This window comes from Heterodontus francisci, chromosome 9 (genome assembly GCF_036365525.1).
Source record: "Heterodontus francisci isolate sHetFra1 chromosome 9, sHetFra1.hap1, whole genome shotgun sequence".
NCBI classification, from domain to species: domain Eukaryota; kingdom Metazoa; phylum Chordata; class Chondrichthyes; order Heterodontiformes; family Heterodontidae; genus Heterodontus; species Heterodontus francisci.
The window spans coordinates 76,014,540-76,032,370 of NC_090379.1; the positions used below are offsets into that span (position 1 = coordinate 76,014,540).

Below are 17,831 nucleotides of genomic sequence, written 5' to 3' on the forward strand. Positions count from 1 at the left end.
AGGCAACTTTTGACTGACTTTGGCACCAAGGAATCCTAGTAAAATTGAAGTCAATGGGAATCGAGGGGGCAGTCTCTCCACTGATTGGAGTTGTACTTAGCACAAACGAAGATGGCCTCCAACAACCACAACCAATCACCTCAGCCCTAGGACATCACTGTAGGAGTTCCTAAGGGAGTGTGCTATGTCCAACCATTTTCAACTGCTTCATCAATGATTTTCCCTCCATCATAAGGTCAGAAGTAGGGATTTTTGCTGAGGATTGCACAATGTTCACCATTTTCAGCAACTCAGATAATGAAACAGTCTGTGCCTACATTCAGGCTTGGGCTGATAATGGCAAATAACATTCACGCTTCACAAGTGCTTGGCAATGATCATCTCCAGTACGAGAATCTAACCATCTCTTCATGCTACTTAATGGCATTACCATTGCTGAATCCTCCACCATCAACATCCTGGGAGTTACCATTGACAAGAGCAAGTTAGAGGCTGGGAATTCTGCTGTGAGTAACTCACCTCCTGACTCCCCGAGACCTGTCCACCATCTACAAGGTATGTGAAGAGTGTGATGGAATACTCGCCAGTTGCTTGGATGAGTACAGCTCCAACAACACTCAAGCTCAACACTATTGAGGACCCAGTAGCTCACTGGATTGGCACCTCCTCCTCCACCACCTTAAAATTCACTCCCTCCACCACTGGCACACAGTGACAGCAGTGTGTACCATCTACGTGATGCACTGCAGCAACTCTCTAAGGCTCCTTCGACAGCACCTTCCAAACGCACAACCTCTTCTCACCTAGAAGGACAAAGGCAGCAGATGCATGGGAACACCACCTGCAAATCGTACACTATCTTGACTTGGAAATGTGTTTCTGTTCTTTCACTGTTACTAGGTCAAAATCCTGGAACTCCCTTCATAACACCAGATGGACTGCAGCGATTCAAGATGTTCACTCACCACCGCCTTCTCAAGGGCAATTGGGGATGGCCAATAAATGCTGGCCTTTCCAGTGAGGCCCACATCCCATGAAAGAATTTTTTAAAAAGCTGCAGGTTACACATTTTAGTGTTGTTGCATAGTATATAATGATTTTAAGATAACACCTTGTATGTGATGGAAAGAAGTAATTAACTGTATTGTGTAATATCACTCAAATAGCTTTTAAGTTTTGAAATTCGAAAAATCATAATTTTCACTGATTCATCTTTTGTAGGCTTATGTTGCCTTTGTTTCTACACTGGGTAGTCAGTGGTTGGAACTGAATTTTGCTGCCCTACTTGCACATATTTTGGAGTTGGTGTCCCACCCAAAAGCTATTCAGACTCAAATAGATGCCATTTGTTGTCGCCATTGTGTTTCATTCATCCTTCGAGCCACAGTAGGACGTCTACTCGGAGAGAAAGCTCAGATTGCAGCAGCAAAAGAGATCTGTCAGGCTGTGGGTAAACAGAAGAAAGCTGTAGGTATGAAACTAGAACCAAGCTAGGATAATCTTCATGTCAGTAAGAAATGCTTGTATGTCTAAAATGTATTTTTCCACATGAGCTATATAGTTAGATCGTTACATGTTGAGTGGAATACATATATAATGATTTCTACTGTTGCTACTGCTGCTCTACTTAGTGACTGCCTTTCAATTAATAACTGTTTTGTGCTTCATATATTGCTCTTGATAATGAAATCTGTATGGCAAATTAGGCATCATTAAAAAAAAAAATCTCATGATTAACATTTTTACATTCTGAGCAGTTGCTTTCCTGTAGAAATGTATTTTATTACAATACAATTCAGAATTAGTCTGTAGGTATTGAACCTACAAATGACTAATTTTCACTTTAGTGTTGTGTTGCTTTTATTTTTACATGGGGTGGGGTCTGGAATTTAACTGTAAAATATTTGTATCTCACTTTTATATATGGCATGAATGTTTGAATATCCAGTTTTCACTTAACTTATATTTTGAAGATTTATTTCTGCTGATTGGGTCCCTCTTACTATATTTTGTCTCTCACTAAAGTATAATTGTTTAACTGCCCATCAGAACGAGCAATGCTTCAGACAGGCATGAAAAATTAGACATTGGGCAATGGGGTTCGTGAATTATAAATATGAGCTAATGTTGCGATTCAGATTTTCAATTCTTTGGTTTGCTTGAGCTGTTGGACTCATCTCTTTATTCATAATTAAATAATACTGATGTATTACCACATTTCAGTAGTGAATGCAGTAGTTCTGTTTTATGTATGACAGCCTTTTGATTTCTGCAACAATTTGATTTTAGTTTATCTTTACTGCCAGATGCTGCCATGAGTGACAGTAATATGGAGACAAAGGTGGATACAATGGATGTGTCTGCCAGCCAACATGTGCTTGTCTGTGCCCTACAAGAGTTGGGCAGTCTAGTACAAGGCCTTGGTTCTACTGCTGCCCCGCTGCTTCAGGATTCCACCATAGGTAATGTGACAACAATGACAGTATGAAGATGTTTAGCTGTCCTTGATGTGTTAGCAAATCTAATAGCTGAAATTACTGTTCTCCAGCATTTTCTTCCGAATATTGATGTTTTTGCAATGCTTTCTTATTTTTATACGTTAAACAATGTGAAAATGATATGTTCGTGCATGAGTTAGTGCATGCATTCATCCCTCATTAAATTGAAGTTTCTTGGCTTTACTGGTGGCCCAAGATTTTGGTCCTGGTCGTTGCTTGTGCTGATTGACCATATGGTTACATTCCAATCGTCACTAGACATTCCACAACTTGTATATTATGAATGCTATCCTAATGACCTGCAAGAACTAGGTCTACATATGAGATCCCCTGAGCAGGATCAATAAAATAATGTCGAGCTGTCTTGCACTACATTTAATAATTCAGATTTTGTTGCCATTAAGGTATTTATTCCCAGCTGGTATTAGACTGGTTCACGTGACTCATCACTTATTACCTATCTAGACTCTGGTTATCTCATTACTTAATATATTCATATTACAATTACGGAGACTAATTTTTTGACAATTTTTTAAAATAATGGTCAGGGTTATGGGGAATTCAGTTTCAGTTTTTACTGTATACCGCAGAGTTTATTTCTGTTTTACTTTGGGAGGTGCCTAGAGGAAACCAAAGTCAGAAGGAGAATAGTTCCATGATGTCAGTGTGACTCTTTGCATCCAGTTTAAATTGTTATTGAAAGAAGCCCATGAGCAGGTCATATGTAGGTAGCCCGCCAAAAGGACTGAGTACCATCATATATTGAAAAAATGATCCTACATATGCATCATATAACTGCCCTCAAATTTGCACTCTGAAACAAACTACAATGTATATAGTGCACCCTTAAATATATCAAAATGATGACCCAAATTTTGTGGTCAGCAGTGAAGTGATGGCACTCACTGCTGACCTTGAACAGAGACCTAGCGATCTTTCAGGTGTGGATCTCACCGTTGGTTTGATTTCTGGTGCCAAGTCAAGGGGATCTCCAGGTGTCCAGCAACAGTGATGCCAGAAATTGCTGTCAGTTTCAAATTGTAATGATAGCTGAACACTGAGTGAAGCAAAATCCAGGCCATTATGAATAAAGTAGTATGAGAACCTAAATTATATTTATGTTCCAGTCAGTGCTTGCTTTGGTTGTGAATTATAAACTCAATTTGCTCACTGAATACAAATCTTATCTGTGGGTTGCTGTATGACAAGCAGACATTGGCACAAAATGGTAAAAGGCAATTTCAAGGCTGATGCCATGATGCACTTTCATCACCCAGAATGCTTAACACATGATCTTCTGGGGGAGGTAGTGAATGTAAAAACTCTGATGTCATTCGAGGTACAATTAGCTGTTGGGGGTGGGGGGTAGCAGGCTTAACTATCAGTTACTATGAAAGGATGTCCTCAATTGACTGGTCGTCTTCATCTGTACTTGTCTTTGTGTTAGCAGTATGCAAGTCATTTGTCAGTAAGTGTGTACAACAAACTAACTGGCAGCCAGCTTGCAAACAAAATTTTTGTATGTTTAAGTGAAAAGCTGAAGTTGATATTTCTAAGAGGATTTATTTATGAAAATACAGGTGGAAACTATAATTTGTGCATCTCCTCTTCTCCTGTCAGGTGTGCTGGACAAAGTCATTTCAGGGCTGCTTCATCCCAGTGTTTCAGCTAGATTAGCTGCAGCTTGGTGTTTACGTTGTTTTGCAGTGGCCTTGCCATCCAAAGTTTCTCCTCTTCTGGATCGTTGCACTGAACGTCTCAGTGCTCTCAGATCTTCACCTGAAGCAGTAACTGGTTATAGTTTTGCTATAGCAGCACTGTTAGGAGCAGTGCAACATTGTCCACTGGGTATCCCTCATGGGAAAGGAAAGGTGATGATTTTGCTGACATTTATTTGTACAAGAAAAATTACATAAATTTGGTCACAGTTGAAATGGAATTGACTGTAATTAAGAACTGTTGAGTTAGAAAGAGATGCTGCTTTCCTTTAAGGCTTATTTAGCTGAATTTTAATGCTATTTTGTTGTTCAATATCAAATCTTTAGTCATTAAAGTCATTTTCCCACATCTGTTTTAATTTATCACCTATCACTGTTTAGGAAGTTGATTTTATTCATGTACATGGTTAATGTATATTTAAGACCAATTTTTAAATTAATCTGTTGCAGTTGATTATGACCCAAGCAGAGGATTTTTTACGTACAGCAATCCAAAATAGTCGTCTCTCAGTACAGCGCACCCAGGCTGGTTGGCTTCTGTTTTCTGCACTTATGACACTAGGTAATATTGTTTAGTCATATCGGTTGGCAAAAACTAAATTTAATTTCTAAATTAATATGCCTGCAAATGATGTTCATGAGGAAGAAAAGAGACAATGACAAATCCATGAGTGACTCCACACCTGACAGTGCAGGTATGGGTAAATAAGCCATTTTTGGAGGTACATGGACTGTGCATGGATCGGACAAGAACCACAGAAAGACAGTTTTACAGTGTTGGATAACGGAGGAACGGTGAAGAAGGAAGATGGCATGCTCTATTGTAGAAAATGTTGCATAGAGATGCATCACGGGTGCAGAAAGTGGCGTTCATGACTTTGATCAACACCCTGTACATACCAACTTGTCTGAAACTTAACTGCCCTTATGCTACCCTTCACAAAGTGACACTCACTCATCATCCTTGTTCTCACAGACCAAATTAGCTCTGGCCCACAAGGCATTAAATTTAAACTTGTCACCTTCTAATCACTTCATAGCCTTGCCTCAACCTCCTTCAGCCTTGTATTCTCTAATGTGCCCTTTGGCTTTTTGACTGTGGCCTTTTGTGTGTTTAACATTTGAAACCCAGAACTTCTTAGTGAACAAACCATGCCTTGATTACGTTTACATACAAATGTGCTGTTTTGTCCCATTTCCACTCTACCAGCTTAATATTCAGTGTCCCCCAGCTGCCCAATAAGCTGTTTTGTGCAGAAACTCACAGTCCTGTGTCTAATCCATCAACTGATGCTTGCCCAATGTCATAAACCAGTCCTCCGTGCACATTGTGCTTTTCCAGGATGAAACCCAGCACATCGTCATTGCAACTTTCATGCACAATGGAAGGGAGACAACTGGTGAAACAACTGCAGTTCCGCATACGCTATTAGATTGTCATTACTGCTTGCATGGCTCAGTGAACGAAGACATCTGTATTTTTTTTAAAAAAAGCAATCTAGCACACATATGGTCAGCTCATAGATTTCCAGAACATATCAAGTATGAAAAATCACAGATGGAGAAAGCAGGTAGAGACAGAGAAATCAACAGATGTAGAGAGATTGATAACACACAAATCAGACTAAAGGAACAGATTATTGGTTGGCACAGAATTGAAGTGAAGCACAGATATGGATGCGAGAGAAATGTTCTGAAAAAGCCTGAGAAAAAAGATCAGAAAGACGCAGTTGCTAAGAGGAACATCAAGGCGAACAGAGTAAGTCATTGAGCACTCTTCCCCAACTATAAAATTATTCAACCTTGTTTAATCCCTCTGCTTTGATTTCCAACTCAGCTGAACAGACCCTTTTCCCCTCTTTCATTCCCCCTCCCTTCCCACCACCACCCCCACCTCTAAACCCATCTCTACCTTCCCCCTTCCTCCCACCACACACTACCTTTCTCCCCTGCCCTCTGACATTACATCACTTCCTCACTCTTGTCCCGTTGTCTCTCACCCTCTAATCCTGCTTCATGTAAAAGCTAAACTTTTTCGACTACTCATGTGCCATTCCCGAGGAGATGTTATTTGGTCTTCTTTTCCCTATTTACATTAAAGTCATATTTCAGGCAGTTAATGTATACCTTGTAGATCAGGCAGGCGATGGAGGTTCCTGCTCACCCAACCTTTTAGACTACAGAGCTTGAGGTTTTGCATTCTTTCTCATAGCTCAGTCCTTTTGCATTTGGGTTCAGTCTTGTTCATCTCTGTACCCTCAAAATTGCTGTATATTTCACATAGATTGTACTGTTACTGATATCCCTGCACATTCTTGCTGTGTATTGTTTAGAAATAAAACATCAAAGGTCACTTGTTCATCAGACGGGCATATAAAACTCATCATCCCGTGATTGTGTTAGCTCAGGATAGTCTTGCCACAAGTGACTTAATAGATTGCCAATCTCCAATATATGTAAAAAAAAAACCCTCCAATGTAAAATTTATTGTAGCTTTAACTCTTGAAAACATTGAAATAGTGTTGTATACATGTTTGTGTATACATGGTCATGGGACAAGGTGTTGCATCTCTGCCCCTGATCACACTAAATAACACCCCATTGGAAGTGGTTATTAAATTCTGCTACCTTGGTCCATGGTGCCAGACAATCTGTCCCTTGATGCAGAGCTGGATACACGCATAGGGAAAGCCGCTACCACCTTTTGGTCGACGAACGAAATGCGCATTGGGATAAAACCAAGCTGTCCCTTAGGACCAAGCTGATGGTTTATAAGGCCTGTGTTCTCAGCACCTTGCTGTATGGCTGTGAACCATGGGCGACTTACAGCTACCAGACAAAGAAGCTCAATAACTTCCCACTTCGCTGTCTGCGGCGCGTTACGGGTATGTCATGGCAGGACAAAATCACAAATGTGGCAGTACTCGCAAAAGGCGGAGCTCCCAAGTATGTTGGCGCTAATCAAACAGGCGGCTTCAGTGGATCGGACACGTCAGCAGGATGGAAGGCGGTCACATACCAAGGACCTTCTGTATGGTGAGGTAGCAGGGATTTGATGCCCAGAGTTCCGCTTCAAGGATGCTTGCACGTGTGACATGAAGGCCCTAAATGTTGACTGTTGCACCTGGGAGTCAGTAGCTGGCGAAAGAGGGAAATGACGACACATCCTGTGGACTGGTGTGCACTCCCACGACAGCCAGTTGCTACAGCAGCTTGGCAGCAGGCGCCAATGTCAAAAACAACAACTCACGGTGTCACCTGGCAGCTTCACGTACAGCACTTGTGGCAGAACCTGCTTCTCAATGATTGGCCTTCGCAACCATTAACAAAGGTGCAGCAAGAGCAGACATCCCACCTAAATGGATCATTTGCTGCATGTCCATCATCTTTCCTAGATGGAAGGATGCCACCCTAACCTACATGTTCAAAATAATGTGTAAAAGTACTTTTTCTAAATGTTCACTAACATAACTTCAGTTAGAATAGTGAAACAAGTGCACACTTCACTCATTAATGCAACTTGCTGACATCTTATGCAACATAGTACAAATTTTAGCATTGGTCAAATTACTTTTAATTTGGTCAAAAATTTTACTTTATAATTGACCTTATCTGTCAATTCTTTAATGTTTCCTTGTTCTTGTATGTTCATAATGGGTGAACTATTTGCAATTTTCAAAATAATTAAATTTTTCAAATTGAACACTTTATAATCAATTTGTAATTCCAGGATCGGCCGTTATTCACCATCATCTTCCAAGAATTCTCTTGCTTTGGAAAAGTGCGTTCCCACAATCTCCAAAGGACTTGGAAACAGAGAGAAGTCGTGGCGACTGCTTCACATGGCAGGTGACGCTGGAAGGACGTGCAGGAGCTCTGTGTGGTAAGACATTTGGAACTGTCAATGCTTAATAATCTGCTTGAATGTGAATTCCCATTGGCTTACAACACAGATGTGCTACTTTCAAAAACATTTATTCATTTTTAGCTGGGGGAGGAAAATAAAAACTCAATTCCATAGACGCCGCCAATAGTCAAACTTTCCTTAAATACAGTAATTAGTGAAGTAAAAACATCTAACCTGATGTTTTAATTTTTATTCGTATAGAACTATTTGGCTGCATGTGATGCCATTTTTCTAAGGCATTCATTGTTACCTCTGGAAAATACAACGATACCACCCCTACAATCCATATGCAAGTTTAAATACCATTTTAAAAATTCCTTTTGTTTTAGTTATCAAATATATTACAGGCAGAAAATATGATCTATGGGATACAATCTGTAGGCACTGACTGTACTAAACATCATTTTGTTGGTTGAGAGTTAACAGACCATCCACTTATTAGTTGTACCAATACCTCACTATCGTGTATCTATTCACTCTTAATAAAAATGTAGTCAGAGTAACAATTATGCTCCGGTGACAGAAAATAATTTCTTCAGTAATTTTAAGAATGTGGATAATAAAATTCCTTTTTTTTTTTGTTGCAGTTGAAAAGGAAAATTGTTTACCTCTTTGCACAACCTGATTCAGCTATGCAGGCAATAACCCTGTTGCAGCCCTTTTACTTGACAGTTAATTTTGTTCTGAAACTAGATGGACTGTGTGCAATCCTGTATCACTGCTGATGTAAAGTGAGCACTTGAGTGAAGGAATCCTAATTGCAGCAAATTGAAATAAGCGGCGCAGTGGTTAACACCGCAGCCTCACAGCTCCAGTGACCCGGGTTCAATTCTGGGTACTGCCTGTGTGGAGTTTGCAAGTTCTCCCTGTGTTTGCATGGGTTTCCTCCGGGTACTCCGGTTTCCTCCCACATGCCAAAGACTTGCAGGTTGATAGGTAAATTGACCATTAGCAATTGCCCCTAGTGTAGGTAGGTGGTAGGGAAATATAGGGACAGGTGGGGATGTGGTAGGAATATGGGATTAGTGTAGTATTAGTATAAATGGGTGGTTGATGGTCGGCACAGACTCGGTGGGCCGAAGGGCCTGTTTCAGTGCTGTATTTCTAAACTAATATGGAGTAAGCAAAAATAGAAATGAACTAATAAAAGACACTCGTCAAATCACTCTGGTGCAACATAAGGCTGCAGAAATTACCTTTCACTAATGCATTGTAACACAAAGGAAGGAAAACTAATTTTACTCATGGCTCATTTTTTATTATTCAAGTTGCATGTGCCCAAGTAAGACATTAAAAATGGGATATGCACAGTTCTCTGTCTCCCTGTTTGGGGAAAACAAGAAGCAGAAATAGTGACACAAAAACAGAAAATCCTGCAAATACTCAGCTGGTCTGTGTGACAGACATGAAACGTTAACTCTGTTTCTCTCCACAGATGCTGCCTGACCTGCTGAGCATTTTCTGTTTTTCAGATTTCCAGCATCTGCAGTATTTTGCTTTTGCAGAAATAGCAATATTGACAAATTATGCCTGTGGCTAAAGGGTTGATGATACTGTCAGTAGTAGTTTTGTTCTTCAAAAAAGTACGCAACCTTTTTTTGAGGGTGCTGGTTCATTACAAGGCAAAGGAATTGCGCCTTGTTCATGTGATGCTTTTGGGATACTTAGTTTGTGACCCAAAGTGAAAAGTGTCCATTTACTCTTGTGTCTTTTGTTTCAGAGTACAATTTTTTTTTAAATTACATTTTACTGACAGAAAAATGGAAGCTGTAAACACACATCCTGTCTCTCAACAGCTCAAAAGCTTGAAGATTCACTTTGCATTTGAGTCACAGCATCTTCATACAATTCAGTACATGTATAGTACTTCGTTTTTATTTGTTCTTTAGTTTTTGTAGGTTTTTCTTAGAATTACATTTTCACAACTCTATTTTTATGCAGACTCAAACAATATTCTAAGACTTTTAAGTTGGCTTTGTATTGATTTTTTTTTTTTTAGCAATGAAAAGTTTTGTGTTGCATTGCGGAGATTTGTTGACTGATGATGTAATTGAGAGACTCCTTCCACTCCTTGCCTTCGCTGTGGCTTTATCAACAAAGTAAGTTGTATAAGCTATTTAACAGTCAGTCATTTGAGGTGTCTATATGCTTCAGTTAGGTGCATTCTTTTGCTTGTTATATTTTAGTAAGGAGATTGTTTTAAATGCACGTTGGTGAAATTTTGATGCTTTTTAAATCAGTTATTTATAAAATAAGTCTTTTGTAAAGGATGAAATTAACATTTCTAACTTAAGCAAGAAAGTTCTTTCCTTCCTCCTCCCACCAGAAAAGTTGCTGTTGATTATTTTTAATAACTTGTACAATATGTACAAAATAAGCCATTAACAAACGTTTCTTGATCTTGACATTGGCATAATTTCCACTGATGTTTGTTGGAAAAGGGGGGCAAACCATTTATTTGTAAGGGGGTAGGACATATATTGAAACCTTAGTAGTTATTTCGTAAAAATTAATGGCTTCTTAGTGCTTGCTACATGAGGAACGGGCTCAGGTTTCACTGTAATGTTCCCCATGGTTAAGTAGCTCATTGACACTTTCTGCCAAGTTACTTAACAAGGATGGTCACAGGCAAAGTATCAAAGAACTGCTGTTGCCCATTAGAATCATATTCCAGTATGAATTGCCTTGATTGTGTGGGGGGTGTGGTTAAGGGAGAACTTCGGGGAAAGACTGCTTACAACTTTGTATTTCTTATCAGAACTTAAGGAAAGTTGTCTAATATAAAGATGATTTTCCTTCATTTGCTTTGTCTTTTCGTGCATATCAAGAATACTGCTGACAGCTAATTCAGTGTTGGGTATTGCCGCGCATGTCATGTCGTAGGTGCTAGAGATACGTTTCAGAGAAACTACAGCTAAACTTCTCAGACAGCATCAGCTCCTGTTTGCTAATTTCACCACATTTTCATAATTTGTTAGCCCAAATCCGAGTGTTGCATTTGCTGCTGCTTGTCAGCTGTACAGTTGTTTTCTGCAGTTAGCCCTTCCCCTTCAGTGGGCCAAGAAGACTCAGGTTTTAGTACTGTTTTTGATGGCTAAAATACTCATAAACAAAGGTGTAGAAATGAATAACAAAACAATTTTATAGAAACCTTCTCTGTGCAGTAATTAGCTTTATGCCTTGAGGTGATAAATAATACATTTCTTTTAGACTGCCTGCACTTAACAAATCCTATGGAGTTCCTTTGAAGACTGCTTCAGTGGTGTTCAGGCAACGGTTATATGAGATTCTGGCTTTGTTGCCACCCAAGACCTATGAAGGTGGGTCTGATAGAAAGTTTCAGTCTCTACTATCTGATATTTATGATTGTAGAATAAGATCATTTCTTGTGGGATTAAGTTGTATTGAAATATTTTGTTTTCCTCTTTTCCTCCTCTCCAGTGGCATTCTATTTTTATTCGTACTTTAAAAGAAAAAAATATAATCTCATTGAAAATAATAATCTCAAAGAATTGGGGAATGCAGACAATCCATGGACATGGTACACAAGTACCATGACAATTTCGAGATAAGGCATATTGCTGAATAAATAGTTAAGCTTCTGTTTTAAATCTACAAGAAAACCTGTCGCTGTCTGTTTATTTGACATACAAAACACAAGGGGTTAGAATCCTAGTAGCAAAAACACTTGCTGCGGTCATTTGGGAGTTGAACAAATTGGTACAAAAGTAATGAATATGAGCAAGTGTATTTCATTGACAAATCCAGATCCTAACAAGTAATAGATTAACTTCTCAGTAAAGTTAAATAAATATTACAACCCAAAGTTTGTGAAACTTAGAGCATTGTGTTATGATCACATGGTGAGGGGTGTGGGCGGTCCCCCCTCCTCTGCCCCCCCCCTCTCTCTCTCTCTCTCTCTCTTTCTCTCATATATCAAAATAGTCTCCCATTTTGCTTCTGTTGGGAGACATAAACTTCCTCCCTGTGGTGACTGACAGCCCACGATGTGACCACTTCGCACCTTTATTTCAGAAGAACCCATTGACGCAGTGGTTAGCACCGCAGCCTCACAGCTCCAGGGACCCGGGTTTGATTCTGGGTACTGCCTGTGCGGAGTTTGCAAGTTCTCCCTGTGACCGCGTGGGCTTTTGCCGGGTGCTCCGGTTTCCTCCCACAGCCAAAGACTTGCAGGTGATAGGTAAATTGGCTGTTGTAAATTGCCCCTAGTGTAGGTAGGTGGTAGGGAAATATGGGATTACTGTAGTGTTAGTATAAATGGGTGGTTGTTGGTCGGCACAGACTCGGTGGGCCGAAGGGCCTGTTTCAGTGCTGTATCTCTAAATATAAATAAAATTCAAAATTGTCTCTTGATCGGTTCAGAGTGGATGTAATTGATACCTCTTAGTTTTGAATGTATTCTTTTGATCTTACCACACAGTGAGACAGTTTGAATATACAGGTTTGACCTTTGGCAGCCATTTTTTCCAGCATATTGTCCATTTTTAAAGGAAAAGTCAGTTTTTTATAACTTCAGTTTGAGTTCTTGTATTTTCAGTCGCTGCACTTCACATGAGTGAAACAATTGTAAAATATATAGTCAGGAAGAAGTCTTTGCAACAAGATGGAAGGACTGTCAACACAAGAAATTGGGACACAGGGATTCAGAAATCACTGGAGTCATTCTCAACACCTCTTTTCCCACCCCCCCCAAGAAAAATGGATGCTCCAAAAATAAAGACCACATTTTTAAGATTTTCTTCTGATGGAATAAAAGAAAACATGATTCCACAAATCGAGACCAAAGGAGCGTTTTGACGCAGAACACAGGCACTGCATGTCCTTACTGCACATGAGAAGATTAATCAATGTTTCTATTCATGAAGAAGGATATGAATAACCAGGTTAAGATGCAGTGGTGGTTTGGGTTTGAAGAAATAACAGTTACAGATTTTACTTTTCAGGATTATAGCTAAATACCAGGGCCAAGAAAAGTGGTCGAACCCTTCAGTTTTTAAGAATCCTTTTTCAAACAAATACAGATGATCCTTTTGTTCTCTCGGTTGAATTTTTCCAATATCCAACTAGCTGACATCTCATCCTTCACTTTCCATAAACTTCAGCTTGTCCAAAACACAGCCACTTGAAAGTTGTCCTGCTCATGCATCACCTCAAAGTCGCTGACCTAGTTCAGCACCCTGTTAATCAATGTATTGAATTTTAAATCCATCCTCAACTTTAAATCCTTGATGTTTTCCCCCACCCTACATTGCAATCTCCTTCAGGTTTAAATTGGATTCTTCACCTTTGGTTCACTTATTCTGATGTTCTAAGGTTTCCCCTTGCCCTAACCCTGAATTTGCAGCTTCCTCTAGTTTTTCTGCTGTCTCCTCTCATGCCCTCTCTGAGCTTATTGTGTTGGTGAAATCTACCTCTTCCTCTCTCAACCCTATTCCTCCAAAACTGCTGACCACTTCCTTTCCTTGCTGCCATGTTAGTTGATAACAGTTCTCTCCCCTCTGGTACTATCCCCTCAAGGAAACAATTTACTTGTTTCAAATCCTTCCATGGCCTAGCCTTCAGTCCCATATATCTCTGCGCTCTGCAAATTCTAGCTTCTTGAGTGTTGCTGATTTAAATCACTTTACCATCGGCAGCCATACCTTCAGCTGCCTGGGCACTAAGCTCTGGAACTCCCTCCTGAAACCTTGCTACCTTGTTTCCTGCTTTGACATTCCTTAAAACCTACTTGTTTGACCAAGCTTTTGGTCATCTGGCCTAATATTTCCTTATGTGTCTTGGTGTCAAATCCTGTTCCATAACACTCCTGTAAAATGTTTTATAACATTAAATGTGCTGTATAAATGCAAGTTGTTCTGCGCTTCGCTCCTCCCTTTCTCCATCATTGGTTTCAGCCTTTAGACACTTTGTCCTACTGTTAGGAAATCCTCCTCTAAACTTCTACAACCCTATTGTCTCCACTTTAAAATGCTTCCTTAAAATGCATCTGTTCAATCAAGCTTTCAGCCTTCGTCTGAACTCTCTCTCAGGCTCAATGTTCATTCCTTTATTATCTTTATAAACACTTGGCGATGTTTTTCAGTGTTAAATGGTGGCGGCAGCTCTTGACACTCCAAGAATGGAAGTCAAACTCCATATTACAGGAGGATCGCTTTTGTCAGAATGGGGAGATAGTGACAAAACTCAATAAATGCTGTCATAATATAGAAGTCCGTGCAGTATTTTCCTTTTTTGCATTGCTGAGTCAGATTTGTTCCAGAACGTATAATGAGACTGAGGTAATTCAACTTATCTGTCGGCCTCACAGGTGCAGTTTACTCAAATATTTTTGTGGTCCCAGCAACTAATATGGTCAGATTTGTGTGTGGCATCTCTCGTTAGTTTCTACCTGCAGTACATTCCATGTTGAACACTGTTTATTTTAAATAACTACTGAGAAGCATAAATATATGGAGAGACAAACTTGATTTCTGAGGCAAATTGTTCGAGACAGGTTGTGCCACTAGCCACGTAACATTTAGTCCTGACTCTAAGTTAGAATTGGATGTATATTGCTTGTCTACTGTTTCTTTAACAATTGCATTATTGGCACGTTTTGATGAAGAAATCTGCAAATGACTGCCCATTGGGAAAATCAGTTTTTCATTAGTTATAATGGTCTTATGATTATATAAGCTGGCATTGAGATTTTGTTACCTTTGTTTGGTTTCCTGTAGCCCTGTGCTTTAGTAAGTTGTCAAAAATATGTATATAATTTTTTTGTCAACTCTGAACTAAACTGCTTTGGTGTTTAACCAAATGCCAGGAAATTGGATTTAAACAGAACCAAACATACATGATGAAAGGTCACAGACCTGAAGCATTAACTCTGTTTCTCTCTCCACAGATGCTGTCAGAACTGCTGAGTATTTTCAGCACTGTGTTTTTGTTTTAGATTTCCAGCATCCGCAGTATTATGCTTTTACAAGCGTATAATATCTTGGGTGCAGTGTGTTGCGTATGAGAGCATTTGTTTTGTTTATGTTCTAAATGCATTCTTTAGCTGCTGCTTGGTATGTTTACATCTTTGTACCTGCTACACACATTAGTAACTGAGTAATTTGGCACAGAGAGAGCTTCTCTATTATCATTGCCACGTTTTATAGATACTAAACTTCTGCAGTGTTTTTCTAATAAAGCACTGTTGGTAGATTTGGACTGGTGGGAATAGATGACAACACATGCCTGTCTGTCATATATCTTTAGAACAAAATTTCTTGTAGCTGTTCAGCTTTTTTCCTGCAGGCCAACAGTCAATTTCTCATTTCCTGTCTTGATTTTTCTAATTTCTTATACGTTATCTATTTTGTAATTGATATTCAAAACAGCACAAAACATTCCCCCATGCCCCCAATTTATTTTCTCCCCAGTCCTATTCTACCAGAAACTTTTACCCAATCACTTTATAGCACAACAAATTGATGTACAGTCACCATGGCAGCTCTTCACCCATCCTACTTTAGATCCTAAAATAAGAGTCATTTAACATAAACTAGTCCCAAAGTAAACGTCCCTCGCAACAACACTTTTTTCAAACCCTTTTTTACAAACAGTATGAATGACTCTTTTGAGACTCTGAACACTGGATTCAAAGTGTACCTTGCTTGTTCCCCTTCTCCTGATTATTAACAATACTTATTCAACCTTGAACTTGCTACATTTGGAGATCTAATGTTAAGTCCAAATGTAAACAAAATACATGGGCACAGGCCAAAAAAAAATCCAGTTCTCTGGGAATCATCCCTCCCTTCCTGTGACATCCTTGTTCACTGGAGAGAGAGAAACGTGAGAATTGCAAAGATAGAATAGTAAAGGAGCACAAAGAAAAAAAGAGGTAACAGAAGAAAAGAAAATACTTGTGAATTATTTCATATCATTGTAAACTGATGTTAGTAGGAGTCTGAAATGCAGCAGGTTCATTCTGATCAAGATGAGTGCAGTTGACTCCTCAATTATCAATCTTGGCTCAGTCGTAGCATTCTCGCCTCTGAGTCAGAAGGTTGAGTTTAAGTCCCACTCCAGAGATTTGAGAGCACAATCAAGACTGACACTCGGTGCCCGACTAAGGAAGTGTTTGAATGCAACATTAAGCCACGTCTACCCTCTTGGATTCCATGGCACTATTCAAAGGGGAGCAAGGTCCTCCACATGTTCTGGCCAGTTTTATCTCTCAACTAAAACAGATTATCTTCTCATTATCTCATTGTTGCTAGTGGGAGCTTGCCATGCACATATTCGCTGTCATGTTTCCTACATTACGACCGTGACTACACTTCAGAAGTACTTCAAAGACTATAAAGCACTTTAGAGTGTTCTGAAGTCCTGAAAAGTGCTATATAAATGAAAGTTATTTTGTCTTTTAATGCAATGTCACATAATTCAAATTAACTGATAATTCAACATATTTTGGTTTTTAAAAAAAAATTCCCACTGATCTGTTATCTATGTAGCTTCATTCTAATTATTGGGTAATTTAAAATTATACTAGTGCAAAAAACCCCTGAAATATCAGGAGTAATGCATTTCAATATGAATAAAAAGTCTGATTAGCTGAAACACACAATACTTTCAGTAATTTGAATCCACAGATGTGATAGATTGATATGGTGCAAGAATCATCCTATAATTTATATATTAAAAAATTACATTTGTGAAAAGGAGTTATAAAACTTTTTGAATTTCTTTCTTTTTAACCAACAGGGATTTTTAGTTCTGTTCTGAAAGAGTTGATTGCTGAATTGACTCTGGCTGATAATCAAATGTTTGCTGCTACCTTCTTGCTTCCATCCCTCTGTCACCAGGATGATGCTCTGCTACTTGGAGCCTGGTTACAGGAAACTGATCATCGATTTATTGAGGAGCAGGTATAGTATATAAATGTAGCCATTGATGGCAGACACTTCGAAAAATATTTCACTCTCATGTTTGGAATGTTATAATCATTTTTCCACAGAAAGGCTTTGGAAAAGAGTAAGTATAAATATTGTGTTTTACCTCGACTGTTTTCACGTAAGTTTGGAAAAAAAACAAAGGGGTTTGAGGTGATAGGTAATTTAAGTGTTGCATTCGCTTTGATCCTCATAGACTGAATAATCAGTTTGTTAGGTTATCTTGGTAATCTAAAAACATCTCACAGCTATTCTATTATAAAATGTACAATCCCCTTTTCTGGCTGTGAACATCAAGTGGTGTAAAACCAACGGACAATGTGTTATTGAACATACAGCACAGAAATGGGCAGTTTGGTCTGTGCCAGTGTTATGCTCCATATGAGCTTCCTCCCACCCCTCTTTATTTAACCCATCGACATATCCTATTCTTTTCTCCCTCATGTGCTTATCCAGCTACCCCTTAACTGAATGATGCTATTTGCCTCAACGACTCCTTGCGATAGCATGTTCCACAGTTTAAGCATTCTCTGGGAAAATAACTTTTTCTTGAATTCTCTATTGGATTTATTAGTGACTATCTTAAATTTGTGGCCCTAATTTTTGCATCTCCTACAAGTGGAAACATCTTATGTTAATCCTATTGAACGACCATTATTTTAAAGATCTCTATCAAGTCGCTTCTCAGCCCTCTCGTTGCTAGAGAAAAGAGCTCCTGCCTGTTGAGTCTTCTGCAACAATGTGTCCTAGAACCAACCAG

General features: G+C 39.1%; 1 protein-coding gene across 3 annotated transcripts in view; it reads left to right on the forward strand.

The window, feature by feature from the left end:
- Positions 1-17,831, forward strand: part of heatr5a (HEAT repeat containing 5a) — a 117,740-nt gene that overhangs the window by 19,416 nt on the left and 80,493 nt on the right. For all 3 annotated transcript variants that reach the window (XM_068039346.1, XM_068039347.1, XM_068039348.1), the window contains 8 exons: positions 1,222-1,471; positions 2,307-2,462; positions 4,119-4,369; positions 4,667-4,778; positions 7,947-8,099; positions 10,123-10,222; positions 11,334-11,443; positions 16,884-17,047. In XM_068039346.1, coding sequence (XP_067895447.1) covers positions 1,222-1,471; positions 2,307-2,462; positions 4,119-4,369; positions 4,667-4,778; positions 7,947-8,099; positions 10,123-10,222; positions 11,334-11,443; positions 16,884-17,047 — 1,296 coding nt within the window. The remainder of the gene's footprint in view (positions 1-1,221; positions 1,472-2,306; positions 2,463-4,118; positions 4,370-4,666; positions 4,779-7,946; positions 8,100-10,122; positions 10,223-11,333; positions 11,444-16,883; positions 17,048-17,831) is intronic.